The following is a 22,910-nucleotide window of genomic DNA, read 5'->3' as shown; positions in this document are numbered from 1 at the left end:
TTCCAAACAACAACAACAACAACAACATTCATCTGAAATCCATCTGAGTATCAAACTATAAACTGAGTTTGTGACAACACTTGCTTTTCTTTCTCTTACCACCTGCCACATATTTGTTCAGAATGCTGGTTTTACAGGACAAAAACATCTGCTTGTAGCTACTAAGTTATGCTGGACCCATACAAAGGATGCTAGCCCAATGTCTGGTAAGGCCATTGTTGTTGGGAGTGGCTTTTCCATCAAATTTTCAGAGCAAACCTTTCTGCAATAAGCTATTTGAAAAATCCAGAAGTTCAACAACTGTTTACTGCCTGGGCTGTGCTCTGGCAGCTTGGCTTTTGCCTGGGCAGCCAGTGGTAGAAAATGAAAGCTTTCCTTTTCCATGCTTATATAGGATGAATGTATAACAATAGCTTCTCATTCCATCCTTTGCTATTTCAGAGCGAAATATTCCCAAACACAGAGGTATTTGAACAAAAATGTCTTTCACAGTTCACAAATAAATGAAATAAACCTTGAATCGCGTATATGTTATGCTTCTACTGTTATGTTTATGAGCTTATTTACTCACGCGTGCCTATGTGTATCTATGCTTTTTGTGAAGGACTGAATGCCAGGTTCAGTTGCTAGCAACATTCTGTATTACATAAAAGCAAAAATGTTGTTAGCAACACTATGTATTACATAAAAGCAAGAATTTTTGTTCATTGTAGGAGTCTCAGACTCCTACACCATGGGAGCTAACAGGATTCTTCAGAGCAGTCATAATGATGACCCTAATGCTGATTTGATGTCTTCCCTTACTGTGTATTCCATTTGAGTTACTTTTATAGTAATAATAATAGTAATAATAATAATAATGTATTTCAGCCATTACTGAATTTGATAACCAAAAGGATTGTCAACTTAAAGCCCTTATGCCCAACTGTCAGTAGATATGTTTGAAATTTCAGTGTAAGCAACATATTATGTAAACCTTATGTAAACAGATCAATTATTTTACTATAAATAATACTATTCATACACCTATTTTGTGTGCTTCTAATATTCAAATTGAGGATTGTATGACCTAGCATCTCTACCATTAAGCAAAATGCTGAAAGGATTTGCACAGTTAATTACACAGAGATCTTGAAAATTAAAGCTTTTTGCATACCAAGAGCAGCAGAAAATTAGTTCTTTGTTCAATAATACATAAACATAAGCATAGTATGTTATGAATATCAAACATTTGCTCAGCAAGTAATTGAAACTCCTTTGCTCTCTAAGTCCCTCCTCAACTGTTAATAACATGAAGTTCAGCTGAGTCTATTAACTGCTCTCAAAAGATGCCAGGCAATTAAAGTATTAGACAAGTCATTCTTTTCCTAACCTTAAGGTAACTGAAGCCAGTGACCATTACACAGTGATTTCCAGTTGAGACTGTCAAGGTCTTCTCCAGAAGCTTCAGTTTTAGTAAGTCATATTTTGCTATAAAATTTAGTATTTCTCTCTGGCACTAGGCAACTGATTCAGACATCTTCCTATATTATGTGGTGCTCCTCTGCAGTTACAAATAGAAGCTAGATATTACCTAGTTGATGTAGAAAGAAAGTCTCCTCCCAGAATGAAAGAAATTAAAATAATATTTTCCATAGTATACATAAAGCCATATTTGTAACTCAGTAGTAACATCCATGTTAGAAATATTAAATGACCGTTAGTAATTATTTTGCTTTCCTGCATACATGCTGATTAGCTCATGACAGATGTTACATGGTTATGAAGCTTTAGTTTTTTGTCTCATTGCTCAACCCTTAGAAGCTAAGGATGTTTTTGCATGTTCTCCTCCCATTACAGAATACAATTCAAAAAATCTATTTCTCTGCTTTAGTCCTAAGTTTGCCCTTTTTAAATGATACTTTATTTCTCAAATTTTAGAAGTCAATTGGCACTTAATGCTAGCTGTTAATACTTTCACACGTTGGGCATATGAACATTCAGAACTATAGATCCTACATGTGTCATCATGAAACATCTTAGTTTCTGGATAGTTAGAGATTTCCCTTCTTGAGCTCATAGTATCTTCAGTTTTGGTGGGTTTTTTTAATTTCCCAGACAGAATCCAAGTATCAGATGCTACATAATTACTGAAAACACTGCAACTAGAAAGAAAAAAAAAAAACCACAATGAGGCAGGGGGCAGCGATATTTTTATATGTAAATGTTGTATATTGTAAGAATTATGGCATTCAAGACTTAGAAATATTTCAGGTAATTGTAGTTCTGCATACATAAGTAAGAGGAAAAATGTATTTTCTCCCAGGAAAAGCTTATTACTTGATTATATCCTTGCTAAGACTTATTTCTTCCCTAAGCTCAGACAGGCTAAATCTCTCTTCCTGTAATTACCAGACAGTTTGAATTTTTATATCACTCTAGGGACAGGGAGAGAAAACCAGTGCTGCTGTTGATTGACTGCAGCGATGGGTGAAGCTCCCATGACACACACACCACCTTCAGGTGAGCTGCAGTCTCTCGAGTAAAAGGCCAGACAGGTGAGAGGGCAGCTGTCGGACACAGGAAATATGGCACTTGTTTTATTCCTGGGAAGCAGAAGTTAGAAATGACCCAGACTGTTATTGGATCACTTAATTCTGCTCTTAAAAAGATGGGCTAGACTTTCTGGCTCTTTCTTTTAGACATGAATAGAGCAGAGCGCTCAAGAAGTTTTGCCTTCAGTTCTGAAGAGTCTCAGATCCCTGGAAGTGCTCTGGCTGATCAACTGAAGCTCAGGAAGAACAGCTTACTTCTATCTGTGGGGCAGGCAGTGCCCTAATTTCACATCCTGCCTCTAGGCTCTTTCCTTTGCATTTCAAGATTTTGGGCTGGAACAATTCTAGCAAAGCTAAAACTCTGATTGTGCTTTTGAACACCTTGAGGAAGCTAAAGGAAGGCAGCCACTGCCATTGCAGTGAGGGACATGAGGCAAAGGAAGAAGCTCCCATTCAGAAGCAGCTCTGGAAAAACTATTTCTCTGCAGCTGAGGAGAGAACAGAAGTGGATTTTCCTTTCTGCTGCCTCAAAAAGGAACAGAATAGGAATGTAGGAATAATGAGGCTTCAGCTTTCACCACACATTTAAGCACACCTGGTCAACCCCCTATTTCATAGCAAACTAGCACTTCCTCCACATTGGAACAAATTCCTAGCCAAGCAATTATTGAAAGCTGAATTGGTAAAGATGTGCTTACAATCCCACTTGCTGGCAGAAGTGCTTATGCAATTGTGTGCTATCAGGATCAGTTAGGTGGTCTGACGAGCTCCTTGTGGCCAGTTCCCACCAGCAGTTATTGTCAGCTTCCGCCTAACTTCTTTGCCTGACAGAACTGGGCATAGACTCACCTCCTAGATGATCAGAAACAAATGACGTGGATTAATAAAGGGAGATGTGTGATGGTTACTAAAATACTGGTGAAGAAAAGTGCTCCTTTTGCAGAACTTCGTATCATCTGAACATCACCAGCCATGTAACACATGCCAAGGTCGCTCCTAAACCTCAGTTCTGTACGTGTCAGCTGTTGCAAAGCCATCTGCCAAGCCAGCTGTTACTGGAATATATAACAATTTCTTAGACTATCTATTTTGTCTAAAAGTTCTTATGTCTTTTTCCCTCTTTCTTGTGTTTCAGTTTATTTCTTAAGCATGATTACCAGATACAGGCTGGTATCAGCCATACCTTATTTAATATCATAACAGAAACAAATGATCCTATCCATTCTTTAATTAGTAACTTTTTTTTCTGGAATTCAAGCTTGGCAAGATTAGCAACACTGAGGTAATAAAAATTAACAAAAATGTTAATTTTTTCAAGTCATGACAAAGCTTGAGCAAATACTATTATGCTTGCATATCCACACACACACAACAAATACAGATCATACATACAAGTGTTGTCAATTTTAATTGTACCAATAATATTGCTACTAGCACAATTGCTACAGCACCACAAATTTAAATTCTCCTTGAAGCCAGCAGGCACAATGCAGACTAAAACTGAATTTTAATCAGGCATTGCAATACGTATCATGAAATTTTAAGCCGATCCTACATTCTGGATTCCTAGGTCTGCCCAACACAATGCCCCTGCTCTGCTTTTGTGTAACTGTGCTGATCGTTCAGCTGCTTTATCTGACCTAAAGCCAAGACTACAAAAGGGATAGGTGGTGATAAATGTGGTGAAATAAAACTTAATAGTTTCAGACCTGTCATAATTACTTCTTAGAAATGCTGGGAACCTGTTTCTTTAAAAATAAGGCCTGAGCAGAGAAAGAATGGCTGATGGGCAGGTTTCATCTGAAAATCTCACTAAGCACTGCTTAGAGCCTTACATGACTGCTGCCTGTGCTGTGCCTCATTTCCTGATTTGTGATTTTTAATTTGTGATTTTTCTGACCAACACTAAATGAACAAACATGTAAAAACATCGTTAACAATATTACAGCTGATAATTTCTTCTGGAGAGCAAACAGATCTTTACCAACTCGGAATTTCAAGGAACAGATTTGAAAAGAAGTTCCTGGAAGACCTGTCATTTGTTACTTGGAAAACAAAGCCGTTGATGCTTGGCAGCTTTATTCTGTAAAAGTGTTTCTGAGTTTCCAGTTATATGTGCTTACTAAAATTCAAAACAGAAAGAGGTATAGATTATATTATAAATTTGTAGTATAAAAGAAGTCCAGAAATTTGAAATCTGAAATTAAAAAAAGAACTGCAGCCAGCATTATAAAAAATATATTGAATTTTTATTATATACATCATATAAATTTATTTTTATTGTGCTCTGTGCATACTACCCGTACTTTTTAATAACATTAAAAATACCTTACTTGTTTGCAACCAAACGCATCACTGTCCAGTCTTTTGGAAACATCTCTGGTCGTATTAGTATCCGAAATACTGTGAAAATCTGCAGCAGGAAATCCTTTGGAAAGAAAAGAAGTAGTCATATGTCATTGCTGCTTTAAAAAGAGCAGTGAGCTTTAAAAATGTTTTAATCAGAGAGAAGAAAATCATTATAGAAATAACAGAACTGCACTTATTTTCACCATAGATACACCTCTGAATGCTTTTTTTTATTACTTCCCAAGAATTTTCAAATAGTCATTTAATCCTTTCTTCTTAAAATGACGAAAATAATATAATGTGCCATTTGAATGACAGCAATGCATAAAAGAAATGTCAAAGATGCATTTGGTTTCCACCCATACACTTCCACAAATGCAACGTCGAGAACAATTTGCAAATCAAAAAAGCACTTTACAAACACCAGAGAGTTCAGAATATCTCCTTAATCATGCCAGGCTTTCATCACTTTCGAGATTTATTCTAAAAGTGGCATTATTTGGTGGGATAGAGAGAGAATGTAAGGACAATTTTATCACTGAGTTGAGAGAGACCAGTGACTCCAATAGAGATGCCCAGGCCCCATAACTGGTAGTGCAACTGGCTGGGTGTGTGCAGGTCACTTAACCATTCTGCCTCGTTTGCTCGATCTAGAAAAGCAGTCAACACCTGTGAGCTACCTTGAATGTAGAAAGCACTGCCTGAAAGCTTTTAGCATTACCATCTCCTATGTCATTTAACTCCCTAATAAATAAGTAATCTATTCCTCTCACCACGTTTTTTTTTCAGTTTTCCTTTTCACAAATAAAACTAACAAGGGACCATCTTGATTATGCATAGTACTGCCAGTATTCTTTTAGTATGAAAATTGAGCTTTTGACAACATGAAGAGCATGAAGCAAGTGATATAAACACATCTAACAGAATCAGTGCAGTACCTGACCTTGAAATGTTTGGTATTCATTCTGCCCACATCACTTGTAGAGAGTTACCCCAAAACACGGATGAGATGAAGATACAAATAATTCTGAACACCAAAATATATTCTCAAGTGCATTTATCAAAGTATAGATGACAGGCATTGCACAACAGATGTCTTTCATCAGAGAATCACTGTAAAGGGGGACGAATACAGGCATTGGATAAGGCAGATGAGATCCCCACACCCACCCACCAGGGAAGATTACATAAAAGAGACAACCTGTTTTCTGAGCAAGATGCCAAAAAATTATCTGTATTAAAGAGTATAAACAGTACTCATTGCAGATAACATACTGTTTGAATGCATGTGACCAGCTTTACAAGATAAACAAGTACCTGTCTCTATGAGAAACACATTTATTCCAGGCCATTTTTCTATAGCTTTGCACCTTGTACCTAAGTGCCTTTTTATTTTGTAGAGGTTACCTCCCTTCCCTGCAGTAATCCCACAGCTCTGTGCCATAATCCCAACAATCTTGCAGTGCCTTGAATGTTGCTGCATATCACCTCACAACAACGTCCCAAATTCCTCCATATCCCCTTTTTAGCCTGTCTGTTGTCCAGACACAATAACTGTTGCTGCCATTAGGGATTTAACCAGCAGATTGCTGAGCTGAAGAGGCCAAATAGCTGTTATTGGGAAACCACAAAACCATGCGGTTTGAAGATTTAAAACCCAAGGGCTGTGTAAGGTATAAACTTAGTGCCTTTGAGATAGCTTCTTCAAAAGTCATGAATAACAGTCAGAAAGGAAGATCATATGTACTTCATTTCTTTGGGTAATTTCAGGCTAGAATCCAAATACATCTTTTATTCCAAGCAAACTTTAAAAAAAAGGAAATGTAGACACTGCCATTAAATTTTGAATCATTAATACCAGGATAATTATTTCTAATTTTCACAGAAAAAATAGAAAATCGTGTCATCAATATAGTGATATTAGATGCAAAACATAGATTTAGTAACAGACTTTAACATTTAAAAAACATTTTAGCCGGCAGTATAAGTGAACTAACATTTGGTTGGTTAAGTACAGATAGAATTAATGTCTCATATGTCTTCTATCTTAAGAGACAAAAAGGAAGTAATTTTGTCCTTTCACATACTCTAAATACCATCTCTTAATATTCCTACCTAGTGTGCATAAGGTCTAGTACTATCTGTAAGATAATACTAGATAGTACTATAAGGTTTAGTACTAATTTCACACCACTTAACTTCACACCTGAAGGAAGAGGTGCCATCCAGAGGGACCTGGACAAGCTCAAGAAGTGGCCTGGTGGGAATGTCATGGGTTCCAACAGGACCAAGTGCAAGGTGCTGCAGCTGGGTCAGGGCAACCCCCTGTAACAATACAGGCTGGCGGATGAACAGATCCAGAGCGGCCCTGCCAAGAAGGACTTGGGGTGCATGAGAGGCTGGACATGAGCAGGCAAAGTGCCCTCCCAGCCCAGAAAGCCAATTGTATCCTGGGCTGCATCAAAAGCAGCGTGGCCAGCCGGTCAAGGGAGGGGATTCTGTCCCACTGCTCCACTCTGGTGAGACCCCACCCGAAGTGCTGCATCCAGCTCTGGGGCCCCATCACAGGAAGGACAGGGACCTGGTGGAGAGAGTCCAAATGAGGCTACCAAGGTGGTTAGAGGAACGGAGGACCTTTCCTGTGAGGAAAGGCTGGAAGAACTGGAATTGTTCAGCCTGGAAAAGAGGAAGCTGCAGGGTGACCTAATTGAAGCCCTGCCAGTATCTGAAGGGAACCTGCAAGAAAGATGGAGAGAGACTATTTAAAAGGGCGTGTGGTGACAGGACAAGGGGGAACGGCTTCCAAATGGAAGAGAGTAAGTTTAGCTTAAATATTAGGAAAAAAAGTCTTTACTGTGAGGATAGTAAGGCACTGGGACAGATTGCTCACAGATGTTGCAGAAGCCCCATCCCTGGAAGTGCACAAGGCCAGTCTGGATGGAGCTCTGAACATGGTCAAGTGGAAGGCATCCCTGCCTGATCTTTAAGCTTCCTTCCAACCCAATCCATTCTGTGATTCTGTGATTAAATAATGTAGTATCACAGTTTGGTTTTCTTTGAGCAGCAATACTTGCCCGATGAAATTTTCTAACTATGATTAAGGAAGAAGCACAGCCTTCTGAAGGACTGAAAACCATCTATTTATTTAACCAAAAACTGACTTGGAATTTCTTTGCACATTTCTCAATATGAATGTAAAATCCTCTGCAAAGCAGATCAGACTCTTCACTGGACCTCTTGGGGTACATCTATAAAGCATTTTAATTTGGTTCAACCGACCACTTTGAAGCTAATTGCTTGATGTTCCATTGCTTTGATTCACGCTGCCAGGGTTATCAGGCTACTTGATATCAGGGTTTTGTAGAGCAGCCAGAGTGCCAAATGCCAATAAGGAGGAGCACGGTTTCACAGTGAGCTGTCACTTCCTGGGCAACTCACCCATCCCTTGGCCAGCTCCTTTCCCAGATCTTCTTTGCTTCACTGCTTTCTTAATCTACATCAGAAGCCACCTAAATGAGTGGCTTTAGAACCACCCCTCTTCCCCAGCCGACTTTTCAGAAGTCCCACATGTCAGTGGATGTCCCCGAATAGCAGGGGAAGGATGGTGGCTAGAACTGAGCTTCTCCACCAGAGACACTCCCCATGCCTATGGACCTCACCCTGTGTCCCAGGGGCCATTAGAGAACAATGGAATAACCTGCACTTGGTATCAGGGCTTGGCAGCCACTGTATCCTGCTCAGGCTCCTTGAGGTGGAAGAGACAGATGACAGAACTAGTAAGGTTTACACCCAACCCTATGAAATATTATCATTTCCTTCATCAAATCTCTATTCTGTCACATTATGTCAGGTACACTGCAAATGAATAAAAACTAGGCCTTCTGGTAGGTGCTTATTTGTTATGTCTTCTTTTAATCTATTAATTAAAAACCCCACACATATTGATCGAAGCCGCCTTCCTGCAGTCAAAGCTGCATTGTGCTAACATATACTGTTTTTTGCATTCACTTTCCCACTGATCTCCTATTTATAACTTCCACTGTTACCTTTTGTCATAAATTATATTTGAGCTTTTTCACAGCAGCAAATATCCACCTACAAAGGTACCTCTGTTCTATAAATTGCTGTAAAAGATACTTATTAGTAGTAGAAAGCATTTTGTGGTAAGCAAAAAGAGCACACCTTTAAAATAATACAGAAAGATAAAAGGAAGCATTCAAAATTACTGTCTTGTTAAAGTCAGGGTTTCAAAAAGTGAGTGAAGTATAGTGCCGGGTTCTACCACTCAGCCATGAAACCCCTGTCAGTTCTTTTATACTTCATTTACATGTTTTCGAACATAAAATGTTTTTCCTATCTTCTGTTTTGAGTGGAAAAAACCTCTCTTAAAAAACTGACAAAACAGTCACCATGTCAATTACTTAAGATAAATATATTTACAAAATAGAGGGAATATTTGCATAAGCAACCACTTGTTTAAGGCATCATTCAGATGCATGTCATAGAAATGTGTACATGTCATTACTTCAAAGTCTCCATTTTGCTTTTCATTGTTTAACTAGCTGGAAACAGCCTTTAGTTAAGTTTGGTATGGACTGCTAAAAATGAAAAAAAAACTGCAAAACCTTCTTTCCTTTTTTGCAAGCACTCTCATGAGTGAATTTTTGTTTGGAGAAGTGGTTTGGTGGGAGTATTTTTATTAACTGCATCACAAATGCTGTGCAAACATACATTCATGCGAGTACTGACATAGCCACCTTGAGAATTAGTGTGGAAGAAAGATGAAATGTCATGTGTTATCAGTGCCTAATCATTTAGTACAGATGGTTAATTGTAACCAGAGGTAGCTAAAACAAAAAAGCAGAGCACAAAGCAATTCAAAGGCCTAGGTTACACTCAGGTAAGTCCCTTGTAAACCTCCTATCAGATTGCTAACTCGTAATGGGGCTTCAGGAAGACCCAACTGACTTTGCTACCACTGACTGGGGGCAAAATGAGGAGTCAGAAATACAGTAAGCTGATGGTAGTTATCACTGAAGTTTCAATCCCAACTAGCCACTAGATTAACTAAGGCTACTATTTCAGCTTCTAAATCATCTCAGGGAAAAAAAGTCTTATCACTGATATTTACACCTCTTGAATTTTCTTTTATCCATACTGGTATCATTTCCTAAGATATGTTAAAGCAAAGAAAATTCCACACTTGGTAATCAAAGCAAGATGGTTTAGATAGCCTAGTCATACACAATCACCTCATGATTAACAGCAGTGTCAGTCTCACACACTAGCTCTCATCTTTCCCTCTTGCTCTCAGTGATATTTGATATTTCCAAGTGAGGAGGAAAAAACAATGTATTATTTAAGATTCAGAAGAGAAGGAATGCTGCATTAATGATGATCAGACTACTGCCACTGAATCACTGATGGAGCTGATGCTGATTTGATGAGATCTGAATGGAAATAACAAACTCTGGACTTGAGTTCTTAAGACCTCTGTTTTGATAGCTGATGGCACCAGCTACAGCTGCTTTCCATATGTCTCTGCGTAATAGTAGGGTATGTGCGTGGGGGGAATTTAAATGTGTCAAATCAAACACCATTCAAGCATTAATTCCAGAGATTTTTCATATTCTAGAAGGAAGAAAAGTCTGAATAAACTCAACACTGTATTTCACAGATACATCAAACAGAAATAAAGCCTGAAACCTCTAGGAATACCTGGTCAGAACTCACACAAAAGGGAGAAAATTTCCACTAAAAATGCCTAGGTTCCACAATATTTATGAAAATTTGCCTAAGGATAGCAACTATTCTAGGTGAAAACAGACGCTGTATTGCTCATATAAAAATTGTTCACCCTATACAACTCCTAGGTAGTGCTCTTGATTCATGATAACTTCTTAGCAGCATTTTCTATCTGTCAAGCTCTAAATGACCACCTCACTCGAAGAAAAGGCACTCACAAATTGTATGCTCTCTTCAGCTCTAAGCAGCTATCAGAAATTTAAGTAAATCTGAAATTGCACCATGACTAGACTCCTCTTTTCAGGGCAGTATGTAAGTTTATCAAATGGTAATTAAGGAGTAACATCTAAAATATATTATCACATTAGGACATGATTACTGGCTGACTAATGTGCATAAATGATTACTCTAGATTTTTTGTGTGGATCAAGTTTGGTACTATGTAAGTTTTTCAGGGTCCAGCAGAGTGGAAATCTTGGTGCATATATTTATGCAGGAAATAGTAACTTAAAAAAAAAAAATTTAATCCTGTCCCTCCTCAAAAAAGGAATTAAAAATGTTGTATCTCCACAAACCCGGTAACTTAATTAATGAAACTGATAGAAGTCAGCTTAGAAGAGCTCCACAGATACTCTTTTCTATGATCTAAATGAGCAGACATTATATGTCTGACACATCCTCCTGCCAATGGACGTGCTGCACAGCTAAGAAAAATGAAGAGTTAGTTGATTATACATTTCTCAAGCTGCATGTTTGCTATTGCCATACATAATATAATGAATGAAAAAAATAAGCAAGTATAATAAGCCAAACGTAAAAATCCCCAACTGCCTGACAGTAAGAATCAAACAAGAGCAGTGTAACCTTACACTGGCACCATCTTTAAAACAGGTTTGGAGGCTAAATTCATGACTTTAAAGCAATTATATAGTTCCCTCCATCCATATTCTCTCTGCTGTCATTTTGGAAGCAGTAACAGCCTTGCCACACTGTAAGAGTGGACCTGAGTTCCCAAGAAAAGCTGTGCAATAGCTAGCTAATCTGTAAAACACATTGCATTTAAATACTGAAGTGATTCATCAAAGCACAGAGATCTCTTAAAGGGGGATAAATCAAAAAGAGAAATAGAAAGGCCTAAACAAGTGGAAACAGAATTCTGTTACTCACCCTCAGATCTTCCTTTGTGTTGAAGCTATCAAGAAGCTGTTGATAATGTCTATCAGTCATTTGTCGCAAGAGTGACAACAAACAGGAGACAAATTCCCCCTGTTCAGATAAGCCAAGAGGAGAAATATTATAATGTTTTCTGCACTTGAGCTTAAATTGCTGTATTATAAGCACTTCAAAATAACTAACAAATGCAAGGGAAATTAATCTACAATTAGGCTTCACATTTTGTGAAAATACATTGATTGCACTTCCTTCCCATTTAAGGAAATATTTTTCCCTAAATGGAGTTTACTTGCTTAGAAAAACCTATTTTAAAACATTCCAGCAGGGCTAAACCAGTAAAATTTTAATTTGTGATTTGTTCTCCTTGTATCTGTTTTCAAACAAATTACTTAGATTGCTAAAATTACAACCTCTTTAGTCAACTCAGTTTTGAAACAAATATAAACAAACATATTTTGCAACAATTCTGGGAAGAATGCTATTGTTTTCCTTCAGGGAATAAATTAATGGAGTTAGCTGGGAATTTTTCAAAACATTTTGTCATCTCAAAAAACCAAGATTTTTCAAAAAGAAAACTCATTTGTAGGACTGAATAAACTTTGAAAATGTTTTGATCAGAAATTTCTTTGGGCTTACAAAAGAATTTCTCATTGAAAGAGCAGAGAACTGCACTGGGTACCCTCCAGTGAGCAGTCAAACAACCAAGATGCTATAGGAAGCAACGGGTTCTCCCATTCACCCTCTCCTGTCTGCTTACTCACTTTTGGACTGGAAAGAAATACTGAATGATATCACTCAGGTCTGACTGCAGAATGGATGAGGACAGGAAAGTGTCAAAGGTCTGGTTTGCATCCCAGTGATGAAAATTCTGAAATCTTACAAGCTTGCTAAAAAATGGGAAATATATTTCTGGCCTGTATCAGGAATGAAGAATGAGACTGGTGATAAAAGTACTTTAATTTGGGGTCTTTTATTAGTTCGCCAAGTCTAATTTTGGGAAGATTTCTCTCCATCTTTCACTAAAAACAGAAGATAAGATTAAAAAGAAGAAGTATGTTTTCACAGGAGTGGCTGTTCTGGATTTTACATTGGAAGGCCTAATTAATTTGTGATTATACCTGGTGCACTTGATCTTGTGTGAGGTGATGGCTTTCTCTGGCAACATGGTGATAAAATAATAATAATAAGATTCTACACCGAAGCAATGATTCTAAATTTATTACCTCCCTTTGTTTTACAGTGAACATAGCATTCATAGAAACACACAATCACAACCTCAAAACAATATCCTAAGGCTACAAAATCTCAATATTCATGGTCTGGGCATAAACAAAAAGGTTACAACTGCTGTCTTGTAAATATCTATATACTCAACTGCTAGCTTGACTGACAAAATTCCTTTCCTGCCTAGGTATTTTAAGCAGTCCTTTTTAGTCACCTTTCTTCTATATTCCCACATTTCTTTCAACTTATATAGTAGTATATTAAAAATCACAACCTCTTACAGAGAGCTGTATACTTGACAGACAGATTAGAGTTATAAAAGTATCAACTTTGGATAATTGTTAACTGACTTCTAAATTTGAGGTTTTAATTTGAATGTAGGTAGCTATACGGGCTGGTTTTTAAAATAGCAATGCACATTGAGCTTCATTTGTTGAACTCAATATAAATATGTATGTTGTAGGATTTCTGCCAGTGTTGGCCACAGATTAACTTTCAAATCATGCACAAAAGCAAATTCCACACACATAACCTTGATAAAAAACATGTAGGGTCCATTTCCATGGTCAAAATTCAAGCCAAGCAGTATACTAAAATCACTTATGCAGATTCCTTAAGTAAATTTTTTGTGTCTTATTTAAGGAGCACAATTATTAAAAAACATGGAGCTTTCAATTAAATTGCAGTTCATTTAGGTTCTGAGGGACTGAACTTTCAAGATCTGAAATCAATTGAAGTTCACTTTAATTGGACTGCTTTCTGCCAACTCCTTATAGGCAAATGCATTTTTTTCTTAAGGAAGTCCAAAGGTCTAATTCAGTGACAAACTAAAGCAGAAATTTCACCACTGCATTAAATTCCGTGTTTGTCAATGCAACATCTCTAACACTGACACCCTGAAGCCATGTCTTCTTCACGCTCAGTTTAAAGCATCGCACCCTTGCAGGTTACCATCTAAAAGACTGCTCACTGAAAATTAATGGTATCCAGGTATCAAAGCTAACAGAGATGAAAGAAATGGCAGAGTCATGGCACTACAAAGCCCAGTGCTGCCTGACTTGATGCTGTTTCTTTGTGAAGAAAAACAGTGACACATGGGCCTAGGAGAACACACTGAGATGGGTTTGGGACTACTTCCACAAGGAAGACTATGTCTTGTTCGAAACTATGACAGAATTTTATCTTTATTTATTTTAAGTGTGCTCCCATGGTACATCTGACAAAGAATTTTTTATGACACATGCAGTTTGAAATAATGGTAACGTACTGGAACAGACTCTACTGCTGTACTCACATTGAGTACTTTATCTTACGTGCTCTACAAATAGTTCCAAGAATCTGGCTCCATGTGCTGCCAGAAGCCCATACTGCATGATATTTCTACATAAATGTATATAATTGCCTTATGCTGTACTGTGAGTCACTTCCACATTAAGTATTCTTTGGGAGCCTGCAGTGACAATAACACGGCTTTTCTGATGCATAAAAGAAAATTTTGTAACTTGAAAGCACTTTCAGAGTCTCATTTTTTGATGGTGCAAAAGAATTAGGCTGTCATGGTGTTTAATGAAAACTTCATCTGAAAGCAAGGGGTTATCTCATAAGAAACAAATAAGATCAGAGCTTTGCTACACTAGCAGTCTAACACTACCACCCTTTCTTCAGCTTAGATTTTCTTGTGGTGGCCTGATATGCCACACAGCACACATTTGTTATTTTTTAATTTAAAGAAATAAACCCCCCAAACTCCTAGATGTATATTGCTGTGGAATCGCAGTGATTAAAGCAGGATGTTATCTCATTACAGAGCTTGGTCAGCTCCATAAAACACTCCATATACAGTTTGTGCTCTGCGGGTCTAAAGGAAAACAGAAAACAAGCAAATAAAACCCAACGACACTTTTTTTCCCCGCAGTTATTAAATGCTTTTGAAATGTTTGATCACAGAGGAAATTCTGGTTTGAAAAGCAACCATCTATTCATTAACAAAAACTGTTACAGTGTAAATACTGGGAAATTAATTAATAAATCAAATGTATAATGAGATGGTAAATAACTCAGCATAGTATGTTTTCTGCACAAAATGCTAACCCCTCACATCTTATTGGGGTCACATCCCTGGCTATATTAGAAAGAATTTGCTCTTGAAAAGCAAAGTGAGTATCTTGCTGCAAACAAAGCAAAAGAACACTTCATTTTATTTGATCAATGCTCATCACCAACATTTCTGTACATGCATGAATTTCAACCTTCTAATTTCCGTGAGTTGTTATAGCAGGTTCACCAAAACATCATTGGCTAATCTTCTAAATCTATCTTGTATGCTCAGCTTCATGTGCTCAGATGCTCAGCCCAGAGAACAACAAAAAGCCTCTCAAGTAATAAATCCAGATTAGTACAAGTTATCACAGGTTCTGCAGGCATCTTTAGAGTTCTTTCATCATGAAAAAATTTATGCACTTTAGGAACTGTTATTGATTGATACTCTTCTATTTTCAGGAATTCAAACTTAAATAGCATTTCAGAAAGCTACTGTATTGCAAACAAAAGGAACATACTGGAACAATTACTAACCTGAAAGTCTCAAAAGAAATGTTATCTCTTGAGCTTGTTTTTTTGCTTTGTTTTTTTTTTTGTCACTATCTATAAATAAACCTATTGAAAAAAAAATTACTATTTCCACTAAAAATGAGTAGAATGCAAGAAAGGTTTTCATTGTCCTCGTCATTCTCTCTTTTATGCACAAACTCTTAACACTGTGAATTCCAATATAAAGACAACATATTCACAAATCTAGTAGTCCAACCAGAGACAACTGTGACCTATTTCATTGCAAGAAACTTACGGTCACATCTTGAAACTGGAGGCGCATAGCAGAGCCTGATGGTTGTGGTCGGCTGGTGATCTCTAGTATGGTCCTTAATAGAATATCTAGCAGACTGTTTACAATCACATCAATTTCTTCCAGGACTGATTTTTCCTTAAATAATAAATAAAATATTTGAGATTTTATAAAAGAAATATGACCACAGGCATAATTCCTTTGATGTAGTTTTAGAAACAAATTACAGTTTCACTATGAATGCTACATTCAAGAAACAAGGATTGTTCTCTAACTCAGATATTGTTTAATTCTCTTCATTTTTTCCCAACAGTTTTGCATTAGCTACATCACAGAGGACAGTTACAGGGATGACTTTGAATATGTAAGTGTTCCTCCCATTAGCATAGCTCTATTTTCAATTGAGGTTTAGGAGAAACCAGTAAATAATGTACAAATTTCAGGCAAAATTTCTATAGGTAACACCCATATATCTTCTGGGGAAATTGCCAAGAAAGGCTTAGACTCCAAAAAGCAGAATCCTGTCTTACACTTTGAAACTACCCCCAGAAACAAGCAGATGGTGCTCAACCTTCAGGACCTGCTTCATCAGTAAGGACCAGCTACACTGCATCCCAGCAGCTGAGTAGCACAAACAAATTAGTCATTTATGTAAGCCTGCGACTGCTTGTACACAACATCAGTACAAAGGAATCAAAGTGTTCACTGCCAAAACAGACCATGAATACCTCAGTTACCAGCATGAAAACACTTGATAAAGTCAAGTTGTAGTTATTTCTCCTTTTTAATTCAGATGGAAACACGTTTTCCCTGCTTGAACACTGTTTTAAGTCTCAACTGCATCAGAAGCCACTATCTTAATCTGAGCAATTTTATCCATTATTTAACTTGACAGTTTTTCGCAAAAAGAAACACTTCATACTCAAATGCACACAACCAAGCTAAAACTCAACTGACAAACAAATAGATCAACTTTGCTGACATTGAGGTGTAGGAGGGCTTTCAGTTTTTTGTTTTGTTTAAATTTTGCTTCCTAGACATCCTAAAGCATATGATTTGTAACAAAATTCAAAATTCCTTTTTGGACTTAAGTTGAATCTACTGTCAGGCCACATTCTCTGTCATTTCATCTAGCATCAAAGAACTGTTAACTTGACTACTTATGAAAACAGATAGTACACAGTGTATTTAGGAACCATAGCCATCATGAGGACCCTTCTCTTTACTACTACAAACTATTTCTGGAACGACCAACAGCCTTAATTTTCAAAGCTGCCTTACTGCAAATGCACTTGTTCCCTCAATCTCTAAATTATCTTGATTAAAATGGAAGGACTGAAATTCTGCACTGGTACAAAAAACCGTGTCAAAGATACAAAGTTGTTAACAGTCTCAATTACTCAAAGACTACTAAAAATAGTAGCTGCACATCCTGAACATTCTGAGAGTTTTATGTAGATATCCACTTGTAATTGTGTACATCTCTGGCTTGGTAACTCCAAATGGAAGATCTCCAGAAATTCAGACCAGACATGTAAGCTTTTCTCTGAAGTCCAAAACCACAGCTTTAGTATTTATCACTTTATCTTGTGATGAGGTTTTACACTAATCCAGGAGCAGCTGGAATGAACATGTTACAGTGCCAAAGGTGCAAGCCACATACGTATCAAATAATTGATGGAGCAACTTGAATTGCTGATAGTGGTATGAACTGAAGAAGCACATAAAGGAGTTCTCACTAATGCATTACAAGGTAAAGTATATGGGCCTTGACATGCATGTATTGCACTAATTACAGGCAATGACTGGTTTTAATTTTCTTCTATCTTGTTGTCTGTGATCACCTTCCCACTTGCAATACACCTGTCTAAGCACGCTCTCATATGCAGCTTTCACAGATTAATTCACAAATTCAGACATCAGAAATCGGCCACAAAGTTTATCAACTAACAACCAAGTGCAACCCCCCTTGCAATACTCATATCCATCTCTTTACCTATATCAGCCCCTGTGTCCCCTAAGAATATACAGACCACAACAGAAAATGCCCCTAAAGGAAAGTAGACATTTCTTCCTTTCCAACACAACACTGAAGAAGTGTAAAAGCTTGTCAGAACACTGTATGATACAATTAAAATACTCTTGCATGGAAAGAAAAGGGTCATGAAAAAATCAAAATGACATGTTTATGCAGATTCATTACACAGAGAACTCTTTAAAATGCTCTTGGGCAAGGTCCAGCTTGTGTCATTAAATGTCACTGAGCCATATAAAGAAGTTCAAGTGGAAGTGACATGGTGTTTACTCACTGAGCTGTTCTTCTTGATGAGGCAAAATATGTTGCTAAGGATACGGGCACACATTATAAGGTCCTTCTGCTCTTGTAAATGCATATGGAGATGATGTAAAACTACTGGAAGAAGAATGCATCGAGAATCTGGAAAAAATTAAAGATTTCATGAGTAGGAGCTTCTCATAGAGTTATTTAATTTTAATACATATATAAAATGTGTCTTCAGTCCAAAACTATTTCTGATAAGCAGAAGCTTTTCCTTGCTTTAACCAACATTTTTGATAAGCAGTTTTTACTTCACAATCATAAGCAAATGTTTGAAGAGTAAACAATACGCCGAAAGTCACTATGTTATATCATGGATGGAGAAAAACACCACTGTGTGGAATATACTACATGTAAAAGAAAATTTTAAGTATTTATTGAACTGTCACCCAAAGAAAGAAAGAAAAAGTAGAACAGAAATACTTGTATCCAAAACAATGAGAAATTATGCTCTAGTGTTCCTGCCATGTGACAGGATCCATTTATAAGCCAAAGTTACGACAGACCTCATCTGGAACTTATGTTATTCTACAAAGGAGTCCTACTTCACAGACCAGCAGAAGTATTTTCAGATTTCTTTCAAAATTTTCACTTTTCCAGATTCCCCATTCCTACTGAGTATGAGCAACTTAGACTATTGGTGTCTACATAAAATAATTTGCCTTTCCACTATTTCATTTCCTAAACACAGCTCTTTAGTGCTATTTTCAGTCCTGAATTTTCTGAAAATTATGCAAGAACATCATTAACATGCTACTTATATCTGCTTCTTTTTATTACAATTAAAGACTATATTAAATGGGAAGAACCCTATTACTTACACTTGTGATAACACTTTAAACACCTATTAACAAAGGTAAATGGGAAGGATTTTACCTGTTTTCATTTTGTTGTTGTTTTAAAATCTTTTCCATAATTGAGAAATTATATTCTCATAGAAATGTACTGGAATAATTTCCATTAAAATTTTAATGATTATAAGCTGCGTTACAGAAATATATTCATCTACTCAGTTCCTTTGGTCATTAATGCAATTATATCCTAAAAATTGATTTGTCTAGCTGGAAAATTACTCCTTTAAAATAATTTTGCCAACCAGGTATTGTTTGTGGATTACGCTTTCTACAAACACCTTCTGTCTCCCTCAATTATTTCCTCTATTTTTTCCCATGAGGGAGAAGAAGATATATTTAGTCCAAGATTTTATTTGTTTAATGTTTCTTCCGCTCACTGAAATATAGCACTAATCTTGTTATGCTTTAGTATTCCCTTGTTTTCACTGTCTAGTCATCTGTATAACAAGACAATCACATGGACAAGCTGATTTGTACACACTAAGTATATTCTTATTTTTGAAAGAAAAGCTTGCCTGCTCTTTTTAAATGGGTTTTTCATCCTTATTATTTATTCAAGTGTTCCTCTGTATCTTCCTACTAAAGAAAATAATAAACCAAGACTGTATGGCAGTAGGCAAAAGACCATCAATCAATCGAAATCCAGTGGCACAGAAACCCAACACTGGGCAATAAACAGCCTCTCTCCAGTGGCTGGCTTATTTCTGGAAGTGCCTCAGTAGGTTTTCATCATGACTGGCCTGAGAGCTCCTATCTGTCTGTAGCATCACAAATGGGGGGAATTTTCTCAATGTAAACAAGGCAGCATTTTCTTTTTCTCTGCATCAGAACCAGAAGCTCAGCCAAGCGTTGTCCCAGGTATTCTGAGATGTCAATTGCGCACAGCTGCCACTGACCTGTCCACTGTAAGACTTCTAGGGTCAAAAGGAAAACAGGCAGGGAAATAGCAACAGTGCAGACCTGTGGTTAGCCAAGTGCCACCTTCTGATCCCCACTGCTAAATATCCGCATTGAGTCCTGCTGGATGAAGAAACAGAGCTAATGCCTTCAGCTGAAGCAATACAGCAGGACTTTTATATTTGTAGAAAAAAGACTTAACCCCTAGATTACAGAGGATGGCTCCTTTTCCCTGCTTTCTGCTAGGCCTTATATGTATTGAATTCCTGACTAGCTGGCAATCCATCATCAAGAGACAAGATGAAGGGTTCACTGTGTAAACCAGCCTGGGAGTCTGTGGTTGGGGTACTTTCCTGGCAGGCAGGCAACAGAAAGATCAATCCTATCCCTACTCAACTCCATAACTATCACAGAGTAGTAAGAGTAGCATTTTCACACATTTTGTGTATGAGCCTTATTGTTTGGGCCACAGGTCCTCTCTTGCAGCTACAACTCAAATCCCTCACTCCAGAAGGTAAGAAGAAAGAGGAGCAGCCCTGTACCAAGGTGTTTCTTCCACATTAACTCTAGATAGCTTCCTGATGAGCCCACACAGCAGTTGGTACCTTACCTAAGGTGCCCTCTGTGCACTGCTTACACACAAGTGCAGCATCATGAACTCCATTTTGAAGACCAAAAATCTGCATGTAGAAACACCTGACTTGTAAATAGCCAACTCTTACACACGATGCGGTCTGAGGCATCTCAGACAAAACCGAGCATCCTCATTCAACTGTTCCAAGTATCCTATTTTTGCAAAAGCTTCATGAAATGACCAGACACTCAGATTTACCAGACCAAATGGATTAGCAAAAAGTATCTTACAATGACTTGCAGCCATACATGGGAGGCAATAGTGCCAGTTACTGAAACAACCATCACAAATAACACAATTTTTGATGTATTCCTCATAAGCCCAGAATCTAAATACCCTTCTGTCTTGATTTGTTTAGGTGGAGAGATGTAGTGGTATTACAGAAGAGGCATGCTGGCTCATTCACCTCTGATGCAAACCAAGGACTAGGTGAGAAAGTTTGGAAAATATTTGTCTCAGATTACTCTTTTTCTTACTATTTGTCAGCTGCAATGTCAGCCATTGGATATAGAAAAAATAATGAGCACAAGGAATAGTGAAATAATCAGAACTCTGAGCCATCAGTCACTGTCCTAATTTTTCTTCTATGCAGAAAGTCAAATTAGCTGACTGTTTAAAATGCTAATACTTGCCCTTCACAAATATTATACAGAAAGACAAGAAAAAAAAAATCACGACACAGAGCTTTTCAAGTATGTGCTTGGCATAATTAGAAAGAGGGCTATCTTAGACTCTGGGCAATCCTTGTGACTTTCCTATGCAACATTAACATTTAATACATAGCACATCTTTCCTCCTTGATTTCCATATAGTCGTAAAGCATCTGCAGAGACATACTTTCTTTAGTCCAGTATATTTTAAAGATTACTTTCAGAAAGATGATATTCATTTCAATTACTATATCTGAACAGATGGTCAAAGCTTCAGCCTGCTCGGAAAAACTGAACCTTTTAAACAAATAAACAGCATTCCCCTTGAACAGTAAGAAACATGGAAGTTGCTCTTGATTTTGGTAGTTTTATTTGACCTATTCAATTTATGTACCCTCATTTGGATGAAATACTGGACTTAAGGATGGCAGGAGAAGAAAATGCTTAAGCCAAAAAAGCAGCTATCACTGCAATTCCAAACCCAAACATATATGCCTGTTCTGTGGCTGCATGGACATGCCACTGTTCTCAGAACAGTTAGTAGGGAAACTAGCTCAAAATTTGTAGAGAGGAACCGTTTTCAGTTGAAAGAAAAGAATTGCCAGTAGTGCAGAAGGAAAACACAGGCATGGCTCAGAAAGTCCTCTGGTGGCCTAAAATAAGGCATTGATCAAAAGCATAATTTGCAAAGACAGAATTTTTGTATGCAATGTGCATCTATCCATACCCCCACAGGTGTGTGTAGAAGCACATACCAAACAATGCCAAAGAATAGTACACCGCTGTGGAAGGCAAATTAAGCAACACTAACAAATCTGAAAAAGACTATGGAGTTCTTGAAAATAGTACTATGGATCAATGTATAAAACCGTTACGTTTTGAAAAGATCTACTCTTTTTTCGAACCTGTGTTAATATGTAAAGTTTAATGCATTTTAAGTAAACTGAATTCAGGATTTGTATCAACATTTTCAATAGTGATAGGCTTTTTGCATTTTTATAGCAATCAATTAGCTTGCAGTGATTACTGAGATATCTTACAAGTCTCATTAATGAGAAGGTTTGAGTCTTTTGAAAAACAATGGAATAAGAGAGAAATCATAATACCTAGCTTCTAGAATTAAGCCTCCTTATCAGTTGATGGTATCATTTCCTGAACTTGCTAATTAATTTTTTTCATTCCCATAGGAAGTCTAAGATATCACAACATAGTTTGCACAAGGTACTTCAAAGATACTCAATTATTCTTACTGATTGTGTCAGGTATTTTTCTCTGAATGACTACTGAAACAAAGTTTCCAACATGTACATTCTCCTGTAATATATAGAATGCAATTCTTAGATGAACTCATTCACAAAGACAGAATGAGGGACACAGGCAATCTCGGAAAGAAAACAAATAGATAATTATCATGTCTCTAATCCATTACCTGTGTGATTCAGTGCAATTAAGGAAAAAAAAATAAGAAAAGAAAAGGAATAAATTACATGTAAAATAATCACATTAAAATTAATATATGAAATCAAGCATCATCTTGGAATTTTTCCTAGCTTCATAATATAACTGATATATCTATATAGTGTAAATGGTCATAGAATTAAACCTCTCCTCTATTTGCCTTGAACAGTTTGCCTCACTAAAAGGAAGAGTCCTATGCAACTACCATTGCA

The 22,910-nt window shown here is 37.1% G+C and overlaps 1 protein-coding gene across 5 annotated transcripts in view; it reads right to left on the bottom strand.

The window, feature by feature from the left end:
* Positions 1–22,910, bottom strand: part of DOCK4 (dedicator of cytokinesis 4) — a 231,714-nt gene that overhangs the window by 49,797 nt on the left and 159,007 nt on the right. For all 5 annotated transcript variants that reach the window (XM_039571264.1, XM_039571266.1, XM_039571265.1 and 2 more), the window contains 4 exons: positions 18,177–18,304; positions 15,871–16,005; positions 11,796–11,894; positions 4,868–4,962 (listed from right to left, as the gene is read on the bottom strand). In XM_039571264.1, the coding sequence (XP_039427198.1) occupies positions 4,868–4,962; positions 11,796–11,894; positions 15,871–16,005; positions 18,177–18,304 (457 nt within the window). The remainder of the gene's footprint in view (positions 1–4,867; positions 4,963–11,795; positions 11,895–15,870; positions 16,006–18,176; positions 18,305–22,910) is intronic.

Source organism: Corvus cornix, chromosome 1A (genome assembly GCF_000738735.6).
Source record: "Corvus cornix cornix isolate S_Up_H32 chromosome 1A, ASM73873v5, whole genome shotgun sequence".
Taxonomy (NCBI): domain Eukaryota; kingdom Metazoa; phylum Chordata; class Aves; order Passeriformes; family Corvidae; genus Corvus; species Corvus cornix.
This window is presented reverse-complemented; position numbering and strand designations above follow the sequence as displayed.